Source organism: Chelmon rostratus, chromosome 15 (assembly GCF_017976325.1).
Source record: "Chelmon rostratus isolate fCheRos1 chromosome 15, fCheRos1.pri, whole genome shotgun sequence".
Taxonomy (NCBI): Eukaryota; Metazoa; Chordata; class Actinopteri; order Chaetodontiformes; family Chaetodontidae; genus Chelmon; species Chelmon rostratus.
In genome coordinates, this window is record NC_055672.1 from 8490764 (window position 1) to 8512878 (window position 22115).

The 22115-nt window shown below is 40.8% G+C and overlaps 2 protein-coding genes, 1 long non-coding RNA gene and 2 gene segments (V, D, J or C); 3 read left to right on the forward strand and 2 right to left on the reverse strand.

The window, feature by feature from the left end:
• Positions 1 to 22115, reverse strand: part of LOC121618830 — a 67744-nt gene that overhangs the window by 24546 nt on the left and 21083 nt on the right.
• Positions 1 to 22115, forward strand: part of LOC121618831 — a 57237-nt gene that overhangs the window by 15090 nt on the left and 20032 nt on the right.
• On the reverse strand, positions 644 to 1687 carry LOC121618841. Its single transcript, XR_006007448.1, has 3 exons — positions 1537 to 1687; positions 1390 to 1468; positions 644 to 1309 (listed from the first exon to the last, which is right to left on the reverse strand). It is a non-coding gene; the product is annotated as an uncharacterized LOC121618841 (long non-coding RNA).
• tspan37 (tetraspanin 37) lies at positions 2297 to 8335 on the forward strand. The gene is made up of 7 exons (XM_041954464.1): positions 2297 to 2498; positions 4204 to 4395; positions 4525 to 4599; positions 4694 to 4792; positions 5574 to 5726; positions 5838 to 5921; positions 6642 to 8335. The coding sequence occupies exons 1-7, from the start codon at positions 2439 to 2441 to the stop codon at positions 6717 to 6719; spliced, it is 741 nt and encodes a 246-aa protein (XP_041810398.1). The 5' UTR covers positions 2297 to 2438; the 3' UTR covers positions 6720 to 8335.
• elavl1a (ELAV like RNA binding protein 1a) lies at positions 11955 to 21415 on the forward strand. 4 transcript variants are annotated; one of them, XM_041954463.1, is made up of 7 exons: positions 11955 to 12262; positions 13698 to 13757; positions 16055 to 16235; positions 16778 to 16881; positions 17508 to 17661; positions 17787 to 18012; positions 18196 to 21415. In XM_041954463.1, the coding sequence occupies exons 2-7, from the start codon at positions 13722 to 13724 to the stop codon at positions 18518 to 18520; spliced, it is 1026 nt and encodes a 341-aa protein (XP_041810397.1). In that variant the 5' UTR covers positions 11955 to 12262; positions 13698 to 13721; the 3' UTR covers positions 18521 to 21415. The 4 variants fall into 4 exon arrangements, with proteins under 4 accessions (XP_041810397.1, XP_041810395.1, XP_041810396.1 ...); XM_041954461.1 differs by having other exon boundaries at positions 11956 to 12262; positions 16043 to 16235; XM_041954462.1 differs by having other exon boundaries at positions 11959 to 12262; positions 17508 to 17670.

Genomic DNA, 22115 nt, shown 5'->3' on the forward strand with positions numbered 1-22115 from the left:
CTACAATGATAATCACTTTACACTGTGTATAATAACACTCACTGGGGTCGTTCACCTGTTGTGTTGTCTCACTTCTGTCCTTTCACTTGGGTCAGGTTTTGAATGCAGGACCTTTACTTGTTATGGAGTAGTTTTTGACTGTGGTATTGCTTCTCTTCCTTATATAAAGGCTCTAAATAGGCCTCTTTCTTCCACCACTGAACACCACCTCCACCCTGTACCAGACCTGGATGAAACTCTTTTTGCAGTTATTTCGCTTAAAGTCACAAGAGGGCAGGGTTGAGTAGATGTAAGACTGCAAACATTGCATTGAAAGGGCCAGTAAGCAAAGGTCAATGTTAAGTTCTTTCAAGTCAGTTTGAATGATGTGAAGCATCACTGCTGATCATGCACAGGATGTCAGGTCTTTTGCAGGGTCTACTCCTTTAGTCCTCAGATCTTTTGCATTGGTAAAAGTACTAATGTGGCATGAACGAGGGGACGGCAGGAGAATTTGTATTACTGTTGTCGACAACGCCACCTAGGGTAGGCCTAGGACACTGCACAAGGCAGACACAGGTTCGTTTACCACCTTCAAGTACGGGGCAGAGACAGTACTTTTAAACATTAAAATACAGATTTTATTTAATACAATTCTTTTAAAAATAGGCTTCAATAAATGCCCAATATAACATGATAAATGATACAAACAACAACAACAAAAAAAGAAATCTCAAACCAAAAATACACACAACATGCAAAGAATATAAACACAAAATTCACATTAACAAACCACCAGTTATTTACAGTTAAAATTTACAATATGTACATAAATCTTGACTGTTTCTAACACCAAGGGACCTAAAGTTCTTTTTGTGCAGTACCAGTCAAATAAAGAGAAACAGTTTTACCAGAAGTCCGGAACCCACGACTGAACTGGGAGGAGGGACATCCAGAATGGACCAACCCCACACTTGCCAGTGCAATCCAGAACACCGCAATCCAGAACACCGCAATCCAGAACACCGCAATCCAGAACAGCGGAGGTGGGAGGAGTTGTGCCAGCCGTAGCCGGCGCTTTCAGGAGATGCAGCTTAACCCTGCAAGCAGAAAAAGCACCGGTCTCCAGACCCCCACGGAGACGTACTCTCAGCCTCCGAATAAACGTGTGTGTTACCACGCACAAGAAACCACCACACTACACAAAGAAGAGAGAGCATTAGACTGGCTGGGTACAGCCCAATGGGTCAAAGAGAGAGACATGCCACTTACCCGAACATCAAATGCCACAAGACCACGCAAACGGCGGCCTTTACGCACAGCGGAGACACTGTAAGAAGGGAGCGCATACATAAGTGCCAAATACGCGCCGCACAAAACCATGAAAGGAGGCAACGCGTACACACTCACCCACAGAGCAGCGCGAGGTTCCCAACCGCAGCTGTAATTTGCTACAGCTGACCAGGTGTCCACACACGCCACCAGTGCACTAAAACAAAGTGGCGTTAAGTGCCAAGTAATCGCAAGGATGGTGCGTAAAAGCAAAACAAAACTCACCCACGGAGAGCGGAGTGCTATTTACGCGGAGTAAATCCAACGCAGCTGGACACACCAAGCGCCGCCACAGGCACAACTCCCACGAAAAAGCAGCAAGGATCCACGCACAGGAGAGGCAAAAGAGAATCTGAGCCACTTCAGACCTGGGTTTAAATCCCCTCGGCCCTGCCCCGCAATCAGCGTGAGAGCCAGGTGCGCACACAGGTGCACTCCAAGAAACGGGTGGGGGAGGGCGCACGCTCTCCACACTGCCACACTAATAATATACTGTTGAAATACTCCACTACAAGTCAAAAGTCCTGCATTCAAAACCTTAAAAATGATCAGCAGAATGTCTTTAAAGTATCAAGAGTGAACGTTTCATCATATATTCCTGTTATATATATATTTATATATAGAGAGAAACCACTGTATGTTGCATTTTACTGGGTCACTGTCCTGTGAGAACCACATTTCTCTCTCTCATTTCAAAAGTTAACTTTTCATGAGCTCAGAAACTCAGCTTTGTTTTCATCTTGAATTATTTTATGGGTGGAGAATTATCTCCACCCATTAAATAAAATGGCATATGAGAAAAAAAAAAACTTTCAAAATAACCAAATTTGGGCATGCATGGTTTTCACTGCACAGGACACGGCTGAGGTCGTTGTCTTGTCCTGCCAACTCCAAGCACACAGATGCTTCCGCGTTCGCTGGGGAAGTTGATCTTTGGCCTTCGCGGAAGTAAAGTTGCGCCAGTCTGCATCAGAGCTCTGTAAAGACCATCACGTGTCTGCCCGCTTCATCGCACGGACTGTGTCTCTTTACGCGGAGCCTTCGCGGTTCACGTATGACTGCGCCGTCGTCGTTTCAGCGCGTGTGTGGGTTGCGCGCTCCTTCCTCGCAGCGCTTCAACTGTGAAAATGAGTGATCGGAGAAAAACGACCAAAACAATACTTCAGTTGATGTGTCAACTTTTGTGGGTATGTATTCTGCCAATACATATTCCCAATGATGATAAGATGCAGGTAGTCATGGAGTTTTCGTTTATTCCAACTCGATATTTATTCCAATTAGAAATAAGAAGCCTCACACTGAATAAATCAGCTCTCTTCTTGTGTATGAATGTTTAATACACATGCAGGTTATGATTGACCCTCAGTTGCCACATGTCATGTGACACATGAGTGAATGTGGCATTTTTTGTAGACGGGAACTGACTTGAAGAACGGTTTGAGTAGCTGATATTGCAGTGCGCACAAACCTGGAGATGAATCCACTTTTTCTCTGTAATATCTTTAAACACACATCTGTTTAGAAGAAAGCACTTAATTTCATAATGTGAGCTGTTTTATCGTTTTTTGTTTTTTTTTTTACTTGACTTGATAATGTTTAATTTCTATTCTCTAACTCTTACTAAGTCATATTGTAATAAGCTTATGGCATGTTCTTTGAGATTTTAGAGTTTGTAAAAATAATTATAATAATAATATGAGGGATCACACACACAGCTTGAGGGCAGTCGCAGGGACTCTCTCTCTCTCATGCTCATGGCAGCAGTGACAGTTCATTTCGATCCTCAGTTTTAAAAAATTTAACAGCAATCAGATGTTTTATTTTTTAGCATACTTTAGACAAAATCTCTCTACAATCTCTCTCTTTCTGTTCGGTGTCTCCATTTAATTGGTGAGCTGTTTGGAGAGACTAAATATTGTCCTCAAAGCATGAGATTCTATTTCAACTGGTAAATCATCACTAAACAAGTACACTAGAATTAATTGAACTGAATAGATGAATTGTTTTTAGGATGGAATAGTTTAACATTTTGGGAAATACATGTATTTGCTTTGCTGTTAAAGTTAATGATTGACACTGCTCTCATTTTCTCTTTGGTAAATGCCATATGAAGCTGAGGTCAGGGCATGTTATGTCTTAGCTTAGCATACAGACTAGAAATGGGGAAAAAAAAGCTCACCTGGCTCTGGTCAGAGGTGTCAAAATCTGCCTGCCAACACCTCTAAAGATCGCTAATGGGACTGTTACATGCATACAACCAAAAACATGAAGCTCCAGTTTTACAGGGGGTCCTGTTTTTACACTTCAAGTTCAATAATATAACACTAGGTTTCACACAAGACACTAACTCCACTCTCTCAGGCTCTGTGCTTCATCCACCATGACTTTCTCTCTATCTCTATTGGGTCCACTGATGGTCCTGCAGCAACGTAAATTATGAAGTTGTAGGAAAAACTCCAACAGGGCGATATCAGAACGATTTTTCATTCCCTTTGGACAGAGCCAGGTAAGCTGTCTCTCACTGTTTCCAGTCTTTATGCGAAGCTAAGCTAAGCATGTTCTGGCTCCAGCCTCATATCTTAGTGCCTGATAGGTTGAATGTAATGACAGGGAGAACCTCAGGTCTACAAAATGTCAAGGACAACACAGTAAAGTCAAAGACTTTACTGTGTTTTTTTGTGGTCATTGACTGAAGGACATTAATGTAGAATTCTAGGTGCCAAATTAAACTACCACCAAATCCATGAGTAAATAAATAAATATGATATTTATCATCATCAAGGGGACTGATGAGTGGTCCTTACAGAGCTTATAGGTGTTGAAATCACATAAAGCCTTGAAGAACCATCCTGTCTTCCAAAATCACTCTGATATCACTCTTTCATTCACCAGGTGGTGGGGTTGGTGGTGGGCCTGAGTGGAGCCTACTTGCTGATGAAGTACACACAGAGCATCTTATTTCTCTCTCACACCTACATCATCCTGCCAGCTGTCCTCGCTCTCGCCAGCGCTGTGCTGTTAGTGGCCGCCGGATGCCTCGGCTCCTGGCTGAGCCACAGGGATTCCACCTTTCTGCAGGGACTGGTAAGGTAGTGTGTGTGTGTGTGTGTGTGTGTGTGTGTGTGTGTGTGTGTGTGTGTGTGTGTGTGTGTGTGTGTGTGTGTGTGTACATCAGTGTTTGGACTATACATAATGAAGTGTTTTCTTCTCCAGTTTGTCTATCTACTAGTTTTGACCTTCTGTCTAGAGAGTACGGCTTCAGCCTTGGCTTATTTTCACTCGACAAAGGTATTCAACTTACACAATAACACATGTGACACTGCATATTATTTTGGGGGGGTTGCACATTGACTTTCCTTGTGTGCACTTCCTTCTTGCCTAGCTGGACTCGGAGACTGCTCCCCTCAGTGGAGTGTTTCAGAAATACACAGGCAGCAGCCAGGATGCCAACTCTCGAGCAGTCGATGCTATACAAGAAGAGGTTTGTGCTCAGTCAGAATTCTTGCGATTTGGTGAAATGAAATGAAATGCAATGACGCCATCTACTGGAATTTGTAGAAGTCTACATGCTCTACACCACCAAGTCCAAGTATAAGATTCCTGATGGTGTTTAATGAGACCTGTTTTACTCCCGGATGAAGCCTAGGTGCTGAAGTGTGTTAGAGTTTATTTTAAGGTCTAACATGACCAGGCCATGACACTGAAGCCTTTTTAATGTTTAAAAAGAGAGTGCCTGGAGTTGCCTTCTGATTTCTGTGTCTGCATGTATCCTCATCCAAAGAGCACCTCAAACAAACTCAGTTTGAGTCCAGGAAGTCCTCCTACCTGAACATTTTTGATAGTCAGTCATTTACTTTAGCAAATGACAACAAGTAGCAGGGATATGAACACAAGCAGCAACAACTATATATGAGTGTTGAACCCAGTAGTCAAGCACCTTAGGCTGCATTTCCTCTAACAGCCACTAGAGGCTGTGTAATGTCAATAGATATCTCCCATATGTTTCTCCATTAAAAGCATATTTAGGCTTAAACAAGAGTATGCTTGAGAGCTATTTGAGCTATTGATCTTATGTTACATACAGCTGTGATAGCTGTCCCTCATGTACTCCACCTGATGTCCAAAAAGCCCAAACATCAGGCTACAAGCCATCCATTCAACCAAAATCCTGCACTTACTTTCACTTAAACTGAAGTTCTCTTGCAGGTCAGTTTTATTCTGATTGATGGCGATCAAGTGTTTTGTCTTTTAATTCCTATTAGTTGCAGTGCTGTGGTGTCCACGACTACAAGGACTGGTTTGAAACGTCATGGTTTAATTGTACTGGAAGGCTCTCGGTTCCACACAGCTGCTGCAACTCTACTTTCCCCTCCTGCAATGGCACTGTGGACCAGCCATGGCAGCTCTACACACGGGTATTCCCAAAATGCTGCACTCATAAACAGGATAAAGCCCCAGCAGGAATGGGTGTGATTGGATCCCTCTGTTTCTCTGTCTTTCTTTTTAAATGTCTCTCCCTCTTTCAGGGCTGCCAGGTGAAGTTGCAGATCGCCTTACAGTTTGTGCTGAGTTTAATCATGTGGAGCTCCCTGCTGGTTTTTCTGTTGGAGGTGCGAAAGACTTCATGATATTTTAGGATTTACACATCCAGCATATCCAGCAGAGCAACATTAGCATTAATTTGTCATGTTTCTGACCAACCAGTGAATTCAAATCCAGTATTCAGTCTCCTTTTAGCTCTATTTTTGGTCTCCACCATCTCCTTAGGGAAATATCTGGCTCTTTAGCTGCTAAATACTCCACTACTGTGCAGTATGTTCACCAGAAACTCGCTAACAGTGTCTGTCTGCTGTTTGGTATGAGCTAGTTAACGTACTATGGCTGCCACAAATGATTACTTTCTATATTCATTAATGATACATGAAGTTAATTTTCAGGGCTCTCTGACTGAAAACAGCCAGTTGTTGCTTGAACCAGGGCTGAAAACAGCAGCTAGATTGAATCGTAATACCCAAACAATGAATTGAAAGATGACAAAAAGCTCCTAAGAGCTGAGAGGAACTATACAGTGAGGTGAAAATTCTCTATGGATTCTTTGCTGCAAGTGACTTCTTTCAAATGACACTTGAGCCACTGGAAAAATAAATATATGGTGCAGCTTTAAGTGTTAGTTTAAGTACATTCTGATAATTGCACACTGCAGTACTGTGACATTTAATTTCTAATGAAAAAAATAATCTGCTAAATATCAGAAGGTAATTACTGAGCACTTTTTTAAATTTGGAAGCTAACCAGAATCCTCCTCTCCTTTCTGTCCTCGAATCATGCAGGTTGTTTTGCTTCTGACGGTGGCACAGCTGATGATGGACCAACCATTAATGGAATATGAAGTGCTGGGCAAAAGATGAAGACACTATATATATCATATTGTTAACTATAATCAGGATTATTGTCAGAGTGATTGTAGCTGTGCTGTGGTCCTCTCACCTGCAACACTACTGCTGATTCATACAGATTTACTCCAGCACACTGCAAAACATGTTAACTGAAAGTGGTAAAATTAGTTAATTATTGATCATTCTGTTGCCAAAAAGGTGAGTGTGGTTTACAGGAAGATGTTTATTGCTTTAAATGGATTACATGTAATCAGGATTATGTACACAGGTTCTGAAAATAAGTAACTATAATCAGCCCAGACTATGATTGAAATAGAATGTGCAATGAGATCATGCTTCATTGTCAAGGATTACTTGATTACGTTTTTGATCGTGTCTTTAAAATATGACAATTTCAAAATTAGGAAACTTTTTTCATGGTAACCAATGAAAAACAACCAAGTGTAAATGCTGAACATGCAAAATACATTTTATTTGCATAAAAAATGTTTTGAGATGTTTAAAGAGAAAAATGAATATTTGCAGAATTACATTTTTTGTCTTTTTTTAGATTAATATATTGAATATTTACAATGTTTTGTTTTGAAATAATCCAAATGCATTCAGACACACTTTAATTTCCTTTGTGTCACACTTCAGGACTCAGAGGCTCAGGTGCAGACACAAGACTCGGCAGACACAAGGAGGGCAATATATATATATGATTTATTATTTCAACACAAAACGCTATGCAGGTCAGGCATAGGAAAAAACCAACAAACAATGAACTGAAAGCCAACACAGTCCTCTAACAGGCTGGTGGATAACTGAGGTAAAACTACCTAACACAACACTAAACCTAACCAGAACGGAGATACTAGATACTTAACACAAAATCCCTGACCTAGGTTTATTGTAAGGACGAACAGAAATGGTAAGCACAAGCACACTGGAATTAGTAACAGAGCCGGAGTAGACTGACTGGAATGGAGGGCAGGAACAACTCCTGGATGACGGAGGGTGAGGGTAGATGAAGGTGGAACAGGAGCCAGTAGAAGCAGCGGAGCAGGTTGAGCAATTGCAGGAGATGAGATGCAGCGGGGAGGAGGGTATCTGGATCACAAACAAATCAGGGTTAGAGCAGAACCATTCAAAAGCCAGAGGACAAAAGTGCTAGGCAAATACAGACAGACTGACTGAAGAACTTTTACAATCCGGCGTCGAGTCGTGGTCAGCTGGCTTCTTAAAACATAGGTTGCAGTGCCACAGCTGTGATCATCAGTTGATTCCAGATTGGAAACAGGCGCGCCCCCAGCCAGTGGGAATGAGCAGGAACAGGGTAACAGAATACTCCACTGGGTGGAGCCCGAAGCGGAGGGCATGACACTTTGTCATCGAATAGATTACGTTACTAATTACAAAAATTACCTTTGAATTTGTATTCAGTAACTGACTACATTTACATTTGTATCTGCCACATTCCTTGTCTTGCTCAATATGCACTCACTGTATTGTCCATAAAATGAGAGTATGTTACAATGTACCTAGTATGTGTTCCTCAACACACTGATTAACCTACATCATACTCTATTTTGTGTTAAGATGAGTTTCAAATTGCACTCTAGTCTTTGTATCATAATGGCGACTTCATCAGATAATTAAAGTACTTCCAAAATGATTAGTTTAGCCTGATTATTTCTGCAAAATTAATCAGTTTTTACCTGTAATATTCTGAAATAGTAATCCCTCCCTTTACCACAAACTGGGCTTGCGCATTTGATGAAAGTGAATAATATCACCATAAAGCAAGCAACAGCAAACAAGGGTGTATTTCATGTTTAATGTACATGAAAAAATATGCATTTCTTTTGTTTGGTGGTCAATTTGCAAATAATCCTCTTTAAATTTAGAAGAAATAATCAAGTATGAATGTGATTAAACAACGTTAATTATATTCCTAAATCTTAAGAGGTCAAACACAATATCAGGGTCAACTTTATGACTGATGCAGTATTTATGTTGCAGCAAGCCTTTCAAAAGATATCTGATATGTCTGTTACTACATAGTTCATTCCAATTAATCCATGTTAATTCAAGATTCAAGATTCAAGAGTCTTTATTGTCATTGCACATGTCAATGAAATTTTCATTGCAACCCCCATGTTAGATGGTAAGAAAGATAAGACTAGAAAGAGTGAATAAAACTAGAAAATTCCCTCTGGGAAATTTTGAAAGGGACACGGGGTGTGTTCGAGCCGACAAAATTATCTACATTTTAAAGTTTGAATGAAGTCTCTAGGACAAAGTATGGCCGAGCAGCGGACAATTGAAAAAGGCTGAAATTTGAGGAAATTTCCCCATTCATTTCTTATGGGAAATTTATCGCAGTTGTTTGCGTCTTACGTCGGCCTTCGATGGTCATAGCTCGAAAACCGTAAGAGATATCAAAATGTGCCGAGGGTCATTTTGAGCCGACAAAATTATCTACGTTTTAAAGTTTGAATGAAGTCTCTAGGAGAAACTATGGCGAAGCAGCGGACAATTGAAAAAGGCTGCAAATTGAGAAAACGGCAGATATCAGAGGTAGTCAGTCCCTGATTAATGAATTGCTCTCAGCTGTGTTTCTGTGGCTTTCTCCTTGTCTGTCTCTGTTGATCACCTCAGCTGTCTGTGTCTGCTTCTCTCCTCTGCTTCATGTCTCTGTTAACATGAATTAATGAACTGAATCAATAAACATGAATGGAGCTAATGCTAACGGAGCTAACAGAGCTAACACTAACTGAGCTAACAGCTAAAGGTGCGAATATAGCTAACGGCGCTAGCGCTAACAGAGCTAACTGTGCTAACAGAGCTAACAGAGCTAACGGCGTTAACAAGGGGGCGGGGGGATGGGGTTTTCATTATGCATTTGTCTGTGTGTGTGTGTTTATGTATCTGTCGTTGTGTGTGACTGCGTATGTGTGTGTCTTCGTCTGTTTGTGTGTGTGTGTCTGCTTGAACTACACAAGCAGCCCAACCAGCTCCTACATGGAGATGTGTCTGGTATATGTGTGTCTGAATGTGTGTGTGTGTGTGTGTTTGTTTGTGTGCGTGTGTAACTTCTGCCCCACCTGCTGATAATTACCTCTCTACCTCTCCCACTTTTTACCTGTTCCTGTTCAGTTTTGACGTGCTTGTTTTTAATCACTTTTTAGCTGTTGGTTAGCCCTGCTTGTGTGTGTGTTTGTGTGACTACTGTCTCAACCTTTTTGGCAAAGCGCTTGGTGAAGCTGAGTTTAACTGTTTGTTGGATGGAGATTGTTTTCAAACAATGCCCTTGTTTTGACTGAGCTCGTTAAGATAATCATTCTCAGGCTTGTTGTCCTGCAGATGTGTGTGCGTGGGTTATTGACCGGTGTGTGTGTAAATGACAGTTGCACCTGTTAAACTCTTCCCTTGAAAAGCGGCTTTTTCGCTGTCGGTTTCTTCCGAACAACTTGCGATTGTGTCAAAACCGTAGCTGCTATCAAAAAAACGATTACACTGTGAGATGCGGACAAGTCTGGGCCAGATGTACGTGTGTTTTATGTCCAGATATTCTTTAGAAAAATGACAAAATGGTCGACTTAAAAAGACTCTGCGACTCAGAGAACAGGAGTTTGTATTGTATGCAGTGAGATTTGGGTTCGGCGAACCTCCTGAACTAAATCCTCTGGTGAGAGAACCGTACCTCGTATCAGAGTGTACTATAGATCATCGGACTCCCGAGAACTTCCTGAGTCCGACCATCTCCTCGTTTTATTCCTGACACAACAACTTTTCGTTTTATGGCGATCTAAAGACAGGAGGCATTTCTGCTTTGCTCACAAAACAGCTCTGAATTTTAACATGGGACTTAATGGGAGAACAGGAGGGCGCTGGCTGCACAAAACGTCTCACTATTTAAATTCAGTAAGTCTCTCGGCTTTTTCGAGGACATCACACGAAAGAGGACAAGTTTGTCTACAAACTGATCCCAAAATTATGCGTGTAGAGTGTAATTTGTGGCCGTAGCGACGAGAAAAAGAGAAGATTTTCAGATCGTTTTTAGACTCTGTGCCACTCTAGCACGCACTCTAGCACGAACATTCCGCGCAATACACACCCATTATAATCTCAAAATTTCCCGCCAAACGATCACTGTCATTGAACAGTGACTGATCAAAAACTATAGGACCAATCAAAATGTGGATGAACACACCAATAGACCAGACTTGGGTCTACATTTTAAAGTTGAAATGAAGTCTCTCGGTGAATGTATGCCTGAGCTACAGATGTTTGAAAAACTCCAATTTCAATCTTGTTTTTTTCGCCCGTCCCATTCATTTCTTATGGGAAATTTATCGCAGTTTTTCGCGTCGTAAGTAATAGCACACCGATCCCGAACAATACGCACGTTTTGATATATAATTTGCGAGGGTTTTCTCAAAGCTGCGGGGCGAGTTAAGGGACGAAAACTTGGAGGAAGATGAAAAATAATAATAATAATAATAAGAAGAAGAAACGCGCGGGATAGTAATAAGTGACTCGGGGGCTACTCGGGGCTACGCTCCGAGGCACTGGCTCCTGCAGCTCCTGCAGCTCTGCTCTGCTGCAGGAGCCAGTGACTCGGGGCGTAGCCCCGTGTCCCTAATTAAGATAACTACAATAAAATAAAATAAACCAACATGCAATAAAAAAAAATATTCGTGAAGCAATTAAAAATATAACAGAATGAAAATATACTTAGGCAATAAAATATACTAAACAATAAACAATAAAATATGGAAGTGAAATGTGCAAACAGAATAAAATATACATACAAGCAGAATAAAATATAAAATATACACAGTGAAATGTACCGACAGAATAAAATATGCCAATGAAACTGAAATGTGCTGATATACTAAAATGTATATAATTATAGTATATGTGTGTACATAAAAGTCAAGTACACAGAAGGTGCAGGTGGAGGTGTAGGTGTAGGTGTAAAGTGCGGTGTGCAGTGTTCACAGTTCACACAGTCTCTCACTGCAGTGAGGGGCTGCTGGGGGTGATAGCTCTAACAGCTCTGGGGAAGAAGCTGTCCCTCAGTCTGTTAGTGGTGGTGCGGATGTTCCTGTACCGCTTTCCTGATGGAAGCGGTACAAACAGTCTGTGGCCCGGGTGGCTGGGGTCCGTGGCGATGGATCTCGCCCTCTTTCTGACCCGACCTTCATATATAGAGTCTAGGTCAGGTTAATATGTGTGTTAATGCGTACAAAGATAGCGTTCTCCGTGTCTCCATGTGATTACAATTCCTTACAAACTGAAAATGCATCAGTCCTACATTTCTAACGAAACTCCATGTGTCTGTCCCACCCAGTTGGAGGCGCATGCTGATCGTGGCTGTGGACCACGCTGTCTCTTCTGCAGGGGCGTGGCTGGACGTGAGTGGGCGTGGTGGGATTCCTCACGTAGCTCCTTCCTCGTTTTCTTCGCCAGCGTACGTGAGGCCGACTTGGAGGGAGGTGTACGTCGCTAGGAAGGGGAAAAAAAGGAGAAGAGAACAGAAACAGAAACTACCCCACTAAAAGCTGGTAAGACTTCAAACGCTGACATACGTATCATGAAGCATCTCGGCTGTGTGCTTCGATATTTCGATGTTGAGCAAATGCGAATGGCTGCCATGCCGCTCTCGCGGCCCTGATTAGCTTGCCGCGGCTAACGTTAGCCTCCGTGGCCTGTTAGCAGGCCGCTGGGGTTTAGGCGCGGGGAGTGAAATGCATTGATCTGACGCTCTCCAAAATAGGGCCACGGTGCTCTCCGTTCGTTAGCCGGCAGGAGACCGCCACGGAATCTATCCTCTGAATGTAAATCGAGTGGTCGTGTTGTCTGTGTGCAAAGTTGATGAGAATAGAAACATCTTGTCTTGCTTTTATCCGTCATATGTTTACCCTTCCAAGTTAGTTAGAGAGGCGAGTAAGCATGCATATGGCTAGCATGCTAATGCTAGTGACGCCAGTCAGGCCTTTACACGTTTCCAGATAAACTCGTGAAAAAAATATGCAGTTGACCTGTAGCAACAACAACACTGCACAATTAAAATGGAGTTCTGGAGAGTTGGAGACGGTAACGATAATTATGTAGTAATTATAATGTTATACGTCATTGTTGGCCCAATCTGTGACGTGACTGTGAAGGCAGTGCTACCTGTTTGTAGCACTGTAAAATACTGGAGAAATATCACGCGTTTTTCTAACTGCTGCTCTCTCTGAATGAGCAAGTGTTGCTGATGTGTTGGAGTAAAGTTGCTCTTTCGGATAAAGCAGGTCACACTGTGTGTTTACAACACGTCCAAACTCCTCTTTCCACTGGATACTATACATAACACTGATACACTGTACTAGAGTGGATGATATCATTTAGAAATTATACAGTTTCTGCAGATCATACAAACCAGTATTAGCTGTCTGGTTTCATGCTGAATAATTTTATGATGTACAGTTAATTGATTACAGAGGAAATGCAGATGTGGCTCATCAGTGCAGCGTGCATGGTGAATGACAAGTTGTCAGGTCTTGTATTCAGTAGGAAATGATGTGATATACACAACATTACAAACTGGTCACTATAGAAAGATGCCAGTTGTAATTTGGTACACAGACCTTTTTTCATTGTGTTTTTTACCACGTCATTCATCTGTACAGAATGTGGTGGTACTTTAAACAGAAATTAAGGGTGTGATTCATCTAAAAGAGCCCATTTATACTATGTAATTGTTATCTTTGATTTCCGCCCTCTTTAAAACCTTTTAATCCAACTTTTCTTCATGACCACTCAAAGAGTTGAGAACCACATGAAGTATACACTTCTGGTGATGTGGTGTTTTTGCTTATTAAGTAAAAAGTGTCATCAGCTGTTTGTCACCCACCTGGTTGTTATTAAGTGTATATTTTCTTAATGTTTTTTCTTGTTGGCTCGCTGCCACCTTGGTAGGATTGTCTGATTTTTTTTTTTCTTATTCCCTTTCAGCTTCAGGAGCAGTGAAGTGTCTTCATGGCAGTTCGTCGAGGGCACATTAAGTACTTGAAAGTGAGTATAGGATCTCAGCTTCCATTACCGTACCACAGTATTTGTATTTATCAACTGAATATAGTAGCAGATATTTTTGGTGTTGTTGGTTGACTAAAAATAAAGACTCATTGTAAAGTTACGATTCATGCTGGAAATCAGACAGAGCCTTGTGATAGATTTCTAGAAATGATGTCATGACTGGACACATTGATTTGTTATTACTTTGCTCAAACCAATAGTTGAATATTTGTTGAAAGTTGGAGCATCAAGAGAAATCAAAAACACACACACATGCCAGCTCCCATTGGCTATGCCCATGTTTACTGGTTTAACACAGGACTCTCATTCATCCTCTCAGGCAGTGTATCTTACCCACCAGAATACACAATCACAACCCTTCTCTTGCATGAATGGACCTCTGTTAGGTTGACCGCCGGATTGGTTCCCTTTTCAGGCCTGATCCCATTTCAGCCACCAGCAAATGTGTCCATGAGGACACGCTCTGCTGAACAGATAGCGGAAGCAGCGTTTTAAAAAGTAGTTTAAAGTCTGGCTCCATTATTGTTGGGGCCATTAACTAAACTAATCTCAGACCCTTTAGAGTGGTTATCAGACGAGACTCCAGACTGACATGTGACTTACCTGCTATGCCAGTGTAAAACTTGTGTAGCCTTTATATTGCAATGCTCTGCATTGTTTAAATTACAAGATGGCTGAGTGTAAACCGCAACATTGAGACCAATTCACAGCATAAATGTAGTCACATGCTTGTGCAGTATAATTAGTTACCATTATGTGGCCCTGAACCTTTTCACCCTGGTTTCTGTTGCAGTGGAAACTGTAATTACACAGCATGCCTTTTTGACCAAAAAGTAACATGAACAATGGGATCAGTGGAACTAAATTGGTAAATAAAGTCCCCCTTTGCACATAACTGTTTGCGTTTCCACCTCATTTGAAGAACTGCTATTCAGCAAATTATACAAATTACTATTTTAAAATGGCAGCACAATTTAAACATAATTTTCAAAAGCAGAGAGATGACAACACAGAGTCATCCTGCTATTTTTTGTATTTACTGTGGCGTGACTCTGGTGTTTGAGTTTGATGTGATAAATGAAGGAAAAAGAGACTGAAAACTACTAAACTAGAGTGTCTCCAAAGTTAATATTCTGCACAATCAACAAATAGCTTAATTTCTCGTGTTCATTTGCTTTGTTTTCTCATCTCATGCTCATATTGACTGAAGCGATACAATAGTTGCTGTTTTTAATGGTACGGGTGGGCAGAAAACATGAAACAGTTCCTGAAATCAAAATATTTGATAAAATAGTTTTATTCCCCTCTCCAAAGATGCATGCACATGTCTGTTGTGCTATTGTACCCACTGTTTGCTCTAGTTTGTGTGTTATTGAATCCCTGGCAGTGATGTAATGGGTTCGTTTGAGGAAGCAGGGGAGAGGCGAGGTCAGTGAAACCTGATGAATATAAATTATAGGAAGTCTATGGAATACTGATTGTTCACTTTGTTTTGACTGTGTGCTGCTGGCCGCTGAGCAGCTAACTAATGAACATAATATGTTTGAATTGTTTTTCTGTAGTGTCCTTTTGTCATTCCCTGTCTAGATGTAGAATTGACAACCTTGTTTTTAGAGTTGCTTTTTGTAATTTTCTCACCATTTGAGCAACAAAGCTTGGCTGACATGTATAGTACATCCAGCATTATGTAGGTCCTTATCTAAAAAACCTGCTTTCTAACCAAAATGATGTCAGTGTAGCTCACAGGTAGGAATGCTAGTCGCTACTGCCCTCTGGTGGTCGAGAGTGTTAATACCTCCTGACAGAAAATTTATAATGGGTAAAATGGAGCATCAAACTTGACAGTTTTCTTGTCCTATGATGTGCCACAGCAGGACTGAATCAGTGTTTGTGTGCATCGATTAATTTAAAAGTAAGGCAAAAGTTACTTTCCCAAGTAAACGATCACTTTTATGTGCTGCACTTGGCAAACTAATTACTAATTTTTAGTCCTTTGCACAGGAGGGTGTCCTATTTGAATAGCTTGTTTTATTCCACCAACAGTCAAAAAATAATCCAAAGACATTAAAAAAGAAAATATCAAATTGCAACCAGTTTATGTTGCATTGCAAATGATGCATTTTTGCTTAAAAAATTACGGAACTGATTAGTCAATAATCATATTGGCAGAATTTTTCTGTCAATCGGTTAATCAGTTAATTGTTTCATCTCTAGCTCTGCTTACCCCGTGTACTTACCTTGCTCTTTGTTTTTTGGCCCACCTGGCCGACCTACAGGAGGTGTATGACATGTCAAACGGTTATGAAGACCACATGGGAGGGGACGAGGGGAAGGACGCCAAGACCAACCTGATAGTGAACTACCTGCCTCAGAGCATGACGCAGGACGAGCTGCGGAGCCTCTTCAGCAGCATCGGAGAGGTGGAGTCCGCCAAGCTGATTCGAGACAAAGTCGCAGGTATGCTACACTTTGAAGCGATAAGACCTGAGAGAGACCAGATCGACGCTTAAACACAAGATTTTGTTTTAAATGGCAAAAGATTTTGTGTTGCAGACTTAGCAAAAATGCTAGTTGTGGCTACAACCTCTGAGTATGTCAGTGGTGGTTCAGCTTAATAACGTAGAGAATAGTTTGGCCTGTCACTCATTGTCAAACGACCATGTTTTCATTGGCAGTAAATCTACTAAAGACCTGTTTCTGGCTCCTCTGTCCTCTGTAATTTTATAATGTAATTTTTATTTGAAAGATATCCCAAATTGTTTTCCTGCTTGAGTTGGGGAGTAGTTAACTCAAATTTTTTCACCACCACAAAATTTTTCATTTATTCCAACCAGTCCAACCCTGTTTAACTGTAGACAGTTTTGTTTGTTTGTTTGTTTAGACTAGCATGCAATGTTAAGATTTGTTTTTGTTTTTAAATATTTATTTGTTTGCAGATTTTTTTTAACTATACAACGTTTTTTTGTTTTATTTTATTGTTTTCCTTTTTTTTTCTCTAGGCCACAGTTTAGGGTACGGATTTGTTAACTATCTTAACCCTAGTGATGCAGACAGAGCTATCAGTACACTGAATGGACTAAGGCTACAGTCCAAAACTATCAAGGTAACGTGCAATAAGGTGTTCTACACTTCTCAAACCAAAGATGTCATGTCATATAACTCCTGTGGCTCCTGTGCTGTCCGCTAACTAGCTAGTACATCTCAGCCCGAGGAAGTGATACTGCTTTTACAGCTCACTTACTGCCCTATCTGACATGTCTGTTGAGTTTGACTTTAATTTTACTTATTTAATTTGACATACTGTCAAATTCAGTGTATTTAATTCCTGCAGATGTCCCTTTTCGATCAGTTTAATTTCATTTTTTTGTTGCTATAGTGTTCTTTTATGCTTCTGACATCACTCATGTTTACTCAGGCCAAGGACTTGATACCTGAAACCACTTAAGTGACAGTTTGCTTGTCTGATCATTTTATTTAGTTTTCTTTTATGACTTTTTAGTCCAAAAAAAGATTTTTTACAGGCAAAACCAGAGGATCAGATTAATGAGTTGATGATTGTAACTTATAAAGCAGCTGATATAATTGCCCCTGTAAATCTAGAAAATTGTTTAAATGTCAACAGTTTGATAGACATAAGTGCTCATATTTTAATAGTTTTTTTTGTTACTTTGTTTTCTACGTGAGTATCAGCAGAGTTTTAATCAGGCAACTGTTGCTTCCTGTTGCCAGGTTTCATATGCACGGCCCAGCTCTGATACAATAAAGGATGCCAACCTGTATATCAGCGGCCTGCCAAAGTCCATGACCCAGAAGGATGTAGAGGACATGTTTTCACGTTATGGACACATAATTAACTCTCGTGTACTTGTTGATCAGGCCACAGGTACGACAGGTGAATGACTTCCCAGCTTTTTTTCAAAAATTTCGAAATCAACAAAGCAACTTTTGTGTGACAAATCGAAAAAGTAGTAGCATCAGAATATGTGGTCACCAGCTTCTCTCTCGTAGGCGTGTCCCGCGGAGTGGCCTTTATCCGGTTTGACAAGCGGGCAGAAGCAGAGGATGCCGTCAAAAACCTGAATGGCCAGAAACCCCCTGGAGCCTCTGAGCCGATCACAGTGAAATTTGCTGCCAACCCAAACCAGGCGAAGAACACGCAGCTCATCTCTCAGCTCTACCACAACCAGTCCCGACGCTTCGGGGGGCCCTTACACCACCAGGCACAGCGGTTTAGGTGAGACAAGCGAACGTTTACATACACTGAGTAGAACGAAAGTAATCTACAGACTAATCAATAATGAAACATAATCATTAGTTGCAGCCGTGAAATGATCAGGTCGTTAATGAAGCTGTTATGGTTGTGTCAGACCTATTTTAGCATTATTGATAAAGGACTATTAAATATTCTCATTTCCAGGTTCTCCCCCATGGGTGTTGACCACATGGGCAGCATGGGCGGCGTTAGCGTCCCTGGCAACTCCACCTCCGGCTGGTGCATCTTCATCTACAACCTGGGCCAGGACGCCGACGAGAGCATCCTCTGGCAGATGTTCGGCCCCTTCGGCGCCGTCACCAACGTGAAGGTGATCCGCGACTTCAACACCAACAAGTGCAAGGGCTTCGGCTTCGTTACCATGACGAACTACGAGGAGGCGGCCATGGCCATCACCAGCCTGAACGGCTACCGGCTCGGAGACAAGATCCTGCAAGTGTCCTTTAAGACCAGCAAGGGCCACAAGTAGAGAGAGCTGGACAATCAGGTGTAGAGGAGAGCTGGAAATGACCTGTGCTGGGCTTTTATTGCAGAGAGCAAAGTCTGACACATCCGTTTGGGTTTTAGTGTATTCAGAGTTCTGAGACGTTCACTCTTCTGCACCTTTGTACATGTCTAAAAGTGTGTTTTGTTTTTTGTTGTTTTTTTTTTTTCTTTTTTTGATCTTTATACTCATGCTTGGGGCTTGAGGACACTCAGTAGTTTAAATTTTTAGGGAGGGAATGGAGAAAGCATAAATCCTATGATGCCCCCAAAATAACTTTTGAAAATTAACTTAAAAAAAAGCAAAAATACTATGTATGTGTTGCATGTATTACTGTTGGGACTAGATAAAGGAGGGAGGCAGGCAAACGGTTCATAGCAGTGCACTGAAAATACGGAGCGTGAGGAAAGCCCTGCAGATTGTTCTCCAATTGTCGACATTTTTGTGGATGATTTAGTCTAAAGGAGGCGAAGAACAGTATTTTGCCCGTCGCCAGTTGGTTGTTAAATTCTGCAAAAGCGGCGCTCTGTTCAGGGTCCTCGTCATATGTAGAAATACAGTAGATGCCTTAAATTATCATTCAGTGGACATACACCTACAATACCACTCACCGTCTGGAGTTAATCTAAGAGCAAAGCACTTTTAAACTGTTTTATCTTACCATGAATATCAGTCTTTTTGATGTTAATCTGACCCTCCTGCCAGGTTAATCATTTTAAACAGAAGAGCTGTGGAGGGACATGTTTTTGTTATCCCTGCGTCAAGTGTCTTTTTATTATAAGTTGTATTTCAGGAGAAAATGAACCCCCAGTCAATGAGTAGGGAATTAAGATGGACCAAAAGCAGGGAGAGATTTGATCCTTAAACCAGAAGCGTTTTCTGAGCAGATTTTCACAAGGTAAATTAACCTTTTTTTGCATTTTTTTTGTTTTTTGAAGAGGTACTAAGGTTATTATCTGATGCCGACTGAGAGCAACATCACTTTGGCTCAGTTTGCTGTTTTGTTTTTTCTTTCATTTTGAATTTCTTTTCATTTGAAACCTTTTTTCTTTTATTTTTTCTCTCTAAAGGCATAGATTTTTATTTGTTACACTGTAAGTTACAAACTTGTTTTAACAGAGTGCTTATCTCAAGTTTGGAGAGACATTAATGGCCTTTGTTATTGATTTCAGTTTAGAGTTGCTTTCTTTTCTTCCTTTCTTTTGGTGGTTTCACTTTGAACATAAACCATTAAATTTTGTTTCTTTTGCTGAAAGTTTTGTTTGGTTTGTTTCTTTTTTTTATTAACCTTTTTAGATTTGGTTTGAAGTTTTGTTCTGTTATTTTTCTAGAAGCGAATCTGCAGTGCTGACAAAACAAAAATCCCAGATTAAGCAAAACCAGGCTGTTACAAAAAGTGTTTCTGTGGGTGGCCTTTAAGTGAGACTGGCTTAAGCAACATTATGCAAGAGTTGGTATTTTTCCGGTTTCTTACTGCAATGCACGTATACACCAGTGTTGAAAATCTAGACAGCTGTATGGCTGAAAACCTCAGACCCCTGTTCTCCGAGCTCCTGGCAGAGTCAGCTAGCCGCCCGGCTAACTGAGCTAACTAGGTAACAGCAGCAGTTAGTGCCATAACGTCTTTAAGCTCTTCTACGTAGTGCAAGAACATGCTTACAGGGCACAGAGTGTGAACGAAAGAGACATGGCTGGATAGTCAATCGTAAAATAGTCGCATAATGTTGCTTTAAATTAATATGTGGACCAATGTTAGCTGCTGTACGCAGGCAGTTGAGGGAAAATGTGAGTCCAGCAGACATTTCATAAAGCAACTTTCTTAAGATTGCCAGATGAATGTGAACCACTGAAGTGCAGCATAATTAGTATGCTGAAGCTGTGAGTTGGCACTTTTGCTTCAGTTCCATGTCATCCGGCTCGGTAAACCTGCACTTTGATACCCGGCTGATTTACATTTAGATTAACTTAGATCTGTCGACTCTGTGTAGTTATCTTAAGTGAGGACAGAGTAGTTGTGCATCAGTGGTGATATTTCAACAGAGCAAATAAGTATACACTGTTCACATGCAGACCCATTGCTCTCATCTTTCTCTAATGAGGATAACTTTTAACTAGCGAGCGCTTAGCTTTGTTCACTTGATCAGTGACACGCTTCTATCGTCCATGATTGTGACGAGTTCGCCTTGTTCACCACGATGGTTAAAAGGTGGAGAATCGTCGCTGTATTTGTTCATGATTTGACCGCAAATTAAACAGAGGAAGCACTTGATGATAGTCACAAGCAGCCAACGCTTCTTGTGAGCAGTACCTGTACGCACTTGTTTGGATTCGCTTTTAAAGCTAGATCGCTTCATTTAATGCCTCGTTAATCGGTGTGCCCCCTCTGAAACGAATATTCCCGTCACGAGCTTCAGATTTTGGTCTTAAAAGTGCTTTTTGATTTAGCATTTCAAAGGTATTTTTGTGTCACAATACTTAACTTTGTGCAATATTTCCTGACTTGCTCAAAGCAGGTAATTGAAATTTGTTGTAGTTTTGGACTGTCATCTTTTTTTATCTTTTCATTTTTCTACTGACGTTTTATGTTACTGCTTAGTTTTCTCAGCAGTCTAGTTGGAATTGCATGAAAGATGCAGGTGAAATTGTTTTAGGGGCAGTCAGAATAAACTGCATTCCGCCTTAATTTATACGTGAAAGTGGTGTATTTTAAACCAGAGGAGGCGCAAATATTTATTTGACAATGTATGAGGTCATAGTTGTTACTTTATTGGAGTGTTTTAATGATTGATTTTTGTTTTCTTGGTTTTGAAGGACACTAAGTTGAAGTTCATTAAATGTCTTCTAACATTGAATCATTTCAATAAAAATGGCTTTTCAAAATTGAAAGAAATGTCTCTTCAGAAGCTTATTGTGGATTTGCTGGAAGGGATTTTCATGACAAATGCTGAATATGTGGACGTCGATGCAAAGTTGGACTTTTATAACAGTTCTGCATTCTGTAAGATGACTATTTCCTGTTCTACTTATCAGTATGTCAGCAACATAGAAACAAATGTAGTGATGGAACAGAACAGCAATGAAGTATGATTTAGTAGTGTTGGTGTTGTGGTTGCAGGAAGATGGAAGATGCATCCTGTCATGTCACCTGGCCCTCAGCTGGTCACATGGTGTAGGCCCAGTTTTTACCTTCTGAGGCCAGATGGGGGAGACATGTCTGCATATACATTTACTGCACTACACCACCATCAACACTGAGTGAGCACATAGTCAAAACTCCAGTAGAACAACTTTATTGTCAGGCCAATGCATTTGACTTGTGGCCTTCATCAGTGTCATCATGAAACATTACAAACATTCAAACAGGGTTAAACATTGCAAAAGGTAAAAAAAAGAAAAGCTTTTCACCTCTAAAATAAAACACGGCTTTAAATTCAGCAGGTTTTTATTAGAAAATAAAGAAAAGCATAGGTATAAAAACACATAATCTAATTAGCATAATGTAAATATGTTAATGTTTCAATATCTATCCATACATGCATTGTCTAACATCGATAAAGGTTCACTTGAACAAAGTGAATTT

What these genes read in the sequence shown, in the direction of transcription:
- elavl1a (XM_041954459.1), top strand. Translation starts at nt 13,722, where the DNA reads ATGGCAGTTCGTCGAGGGCACATTAAGTACTTGAAA. An exon ending in GGCACATTAAGTACTTGAAA is followed by an intron (nt 13,758 to 16,042) that starts GTGAGTATAGGA and finishes TTGGCCCACCTG; the next exon opens with GCCGACCTACAGGAGGTGTA. An exon ending in GATTCGAGACAAAGTCGCAG is followed by an intron (nt 16,236 to 16,777) that starts GTATGCTACACT and finishes TTTTTTCTCTAG; the next exon opens with GCCACAGTTTAGGGTACGGA.
- tspan37 (XM_041954464.1), top strand. Translation starts at nt 2,439, where the DNA reads ATGAGTGATCGGAGAAAAACGACCAAAACAATACTTCAGTTGATGTGT. An exon ending in TCGATGCTATACAAGAAGAG is followed by an intron (nt 4,793 to 5,573) that starts GTTTGTGCTCAG and finishes AATTCCTATTAG; the next exon opens with TTGCAGTGCTGTGGTGTCCA. An exon ending in TGCTGGTTTTTCTGTTGGAG is followed by an intron (nt 5,922 to 6,641) that starts GTGCGAAAGACT and finishes CGAATCATGCAG; the next exon opens with GTTGTTTTGCTTCTGACGGT.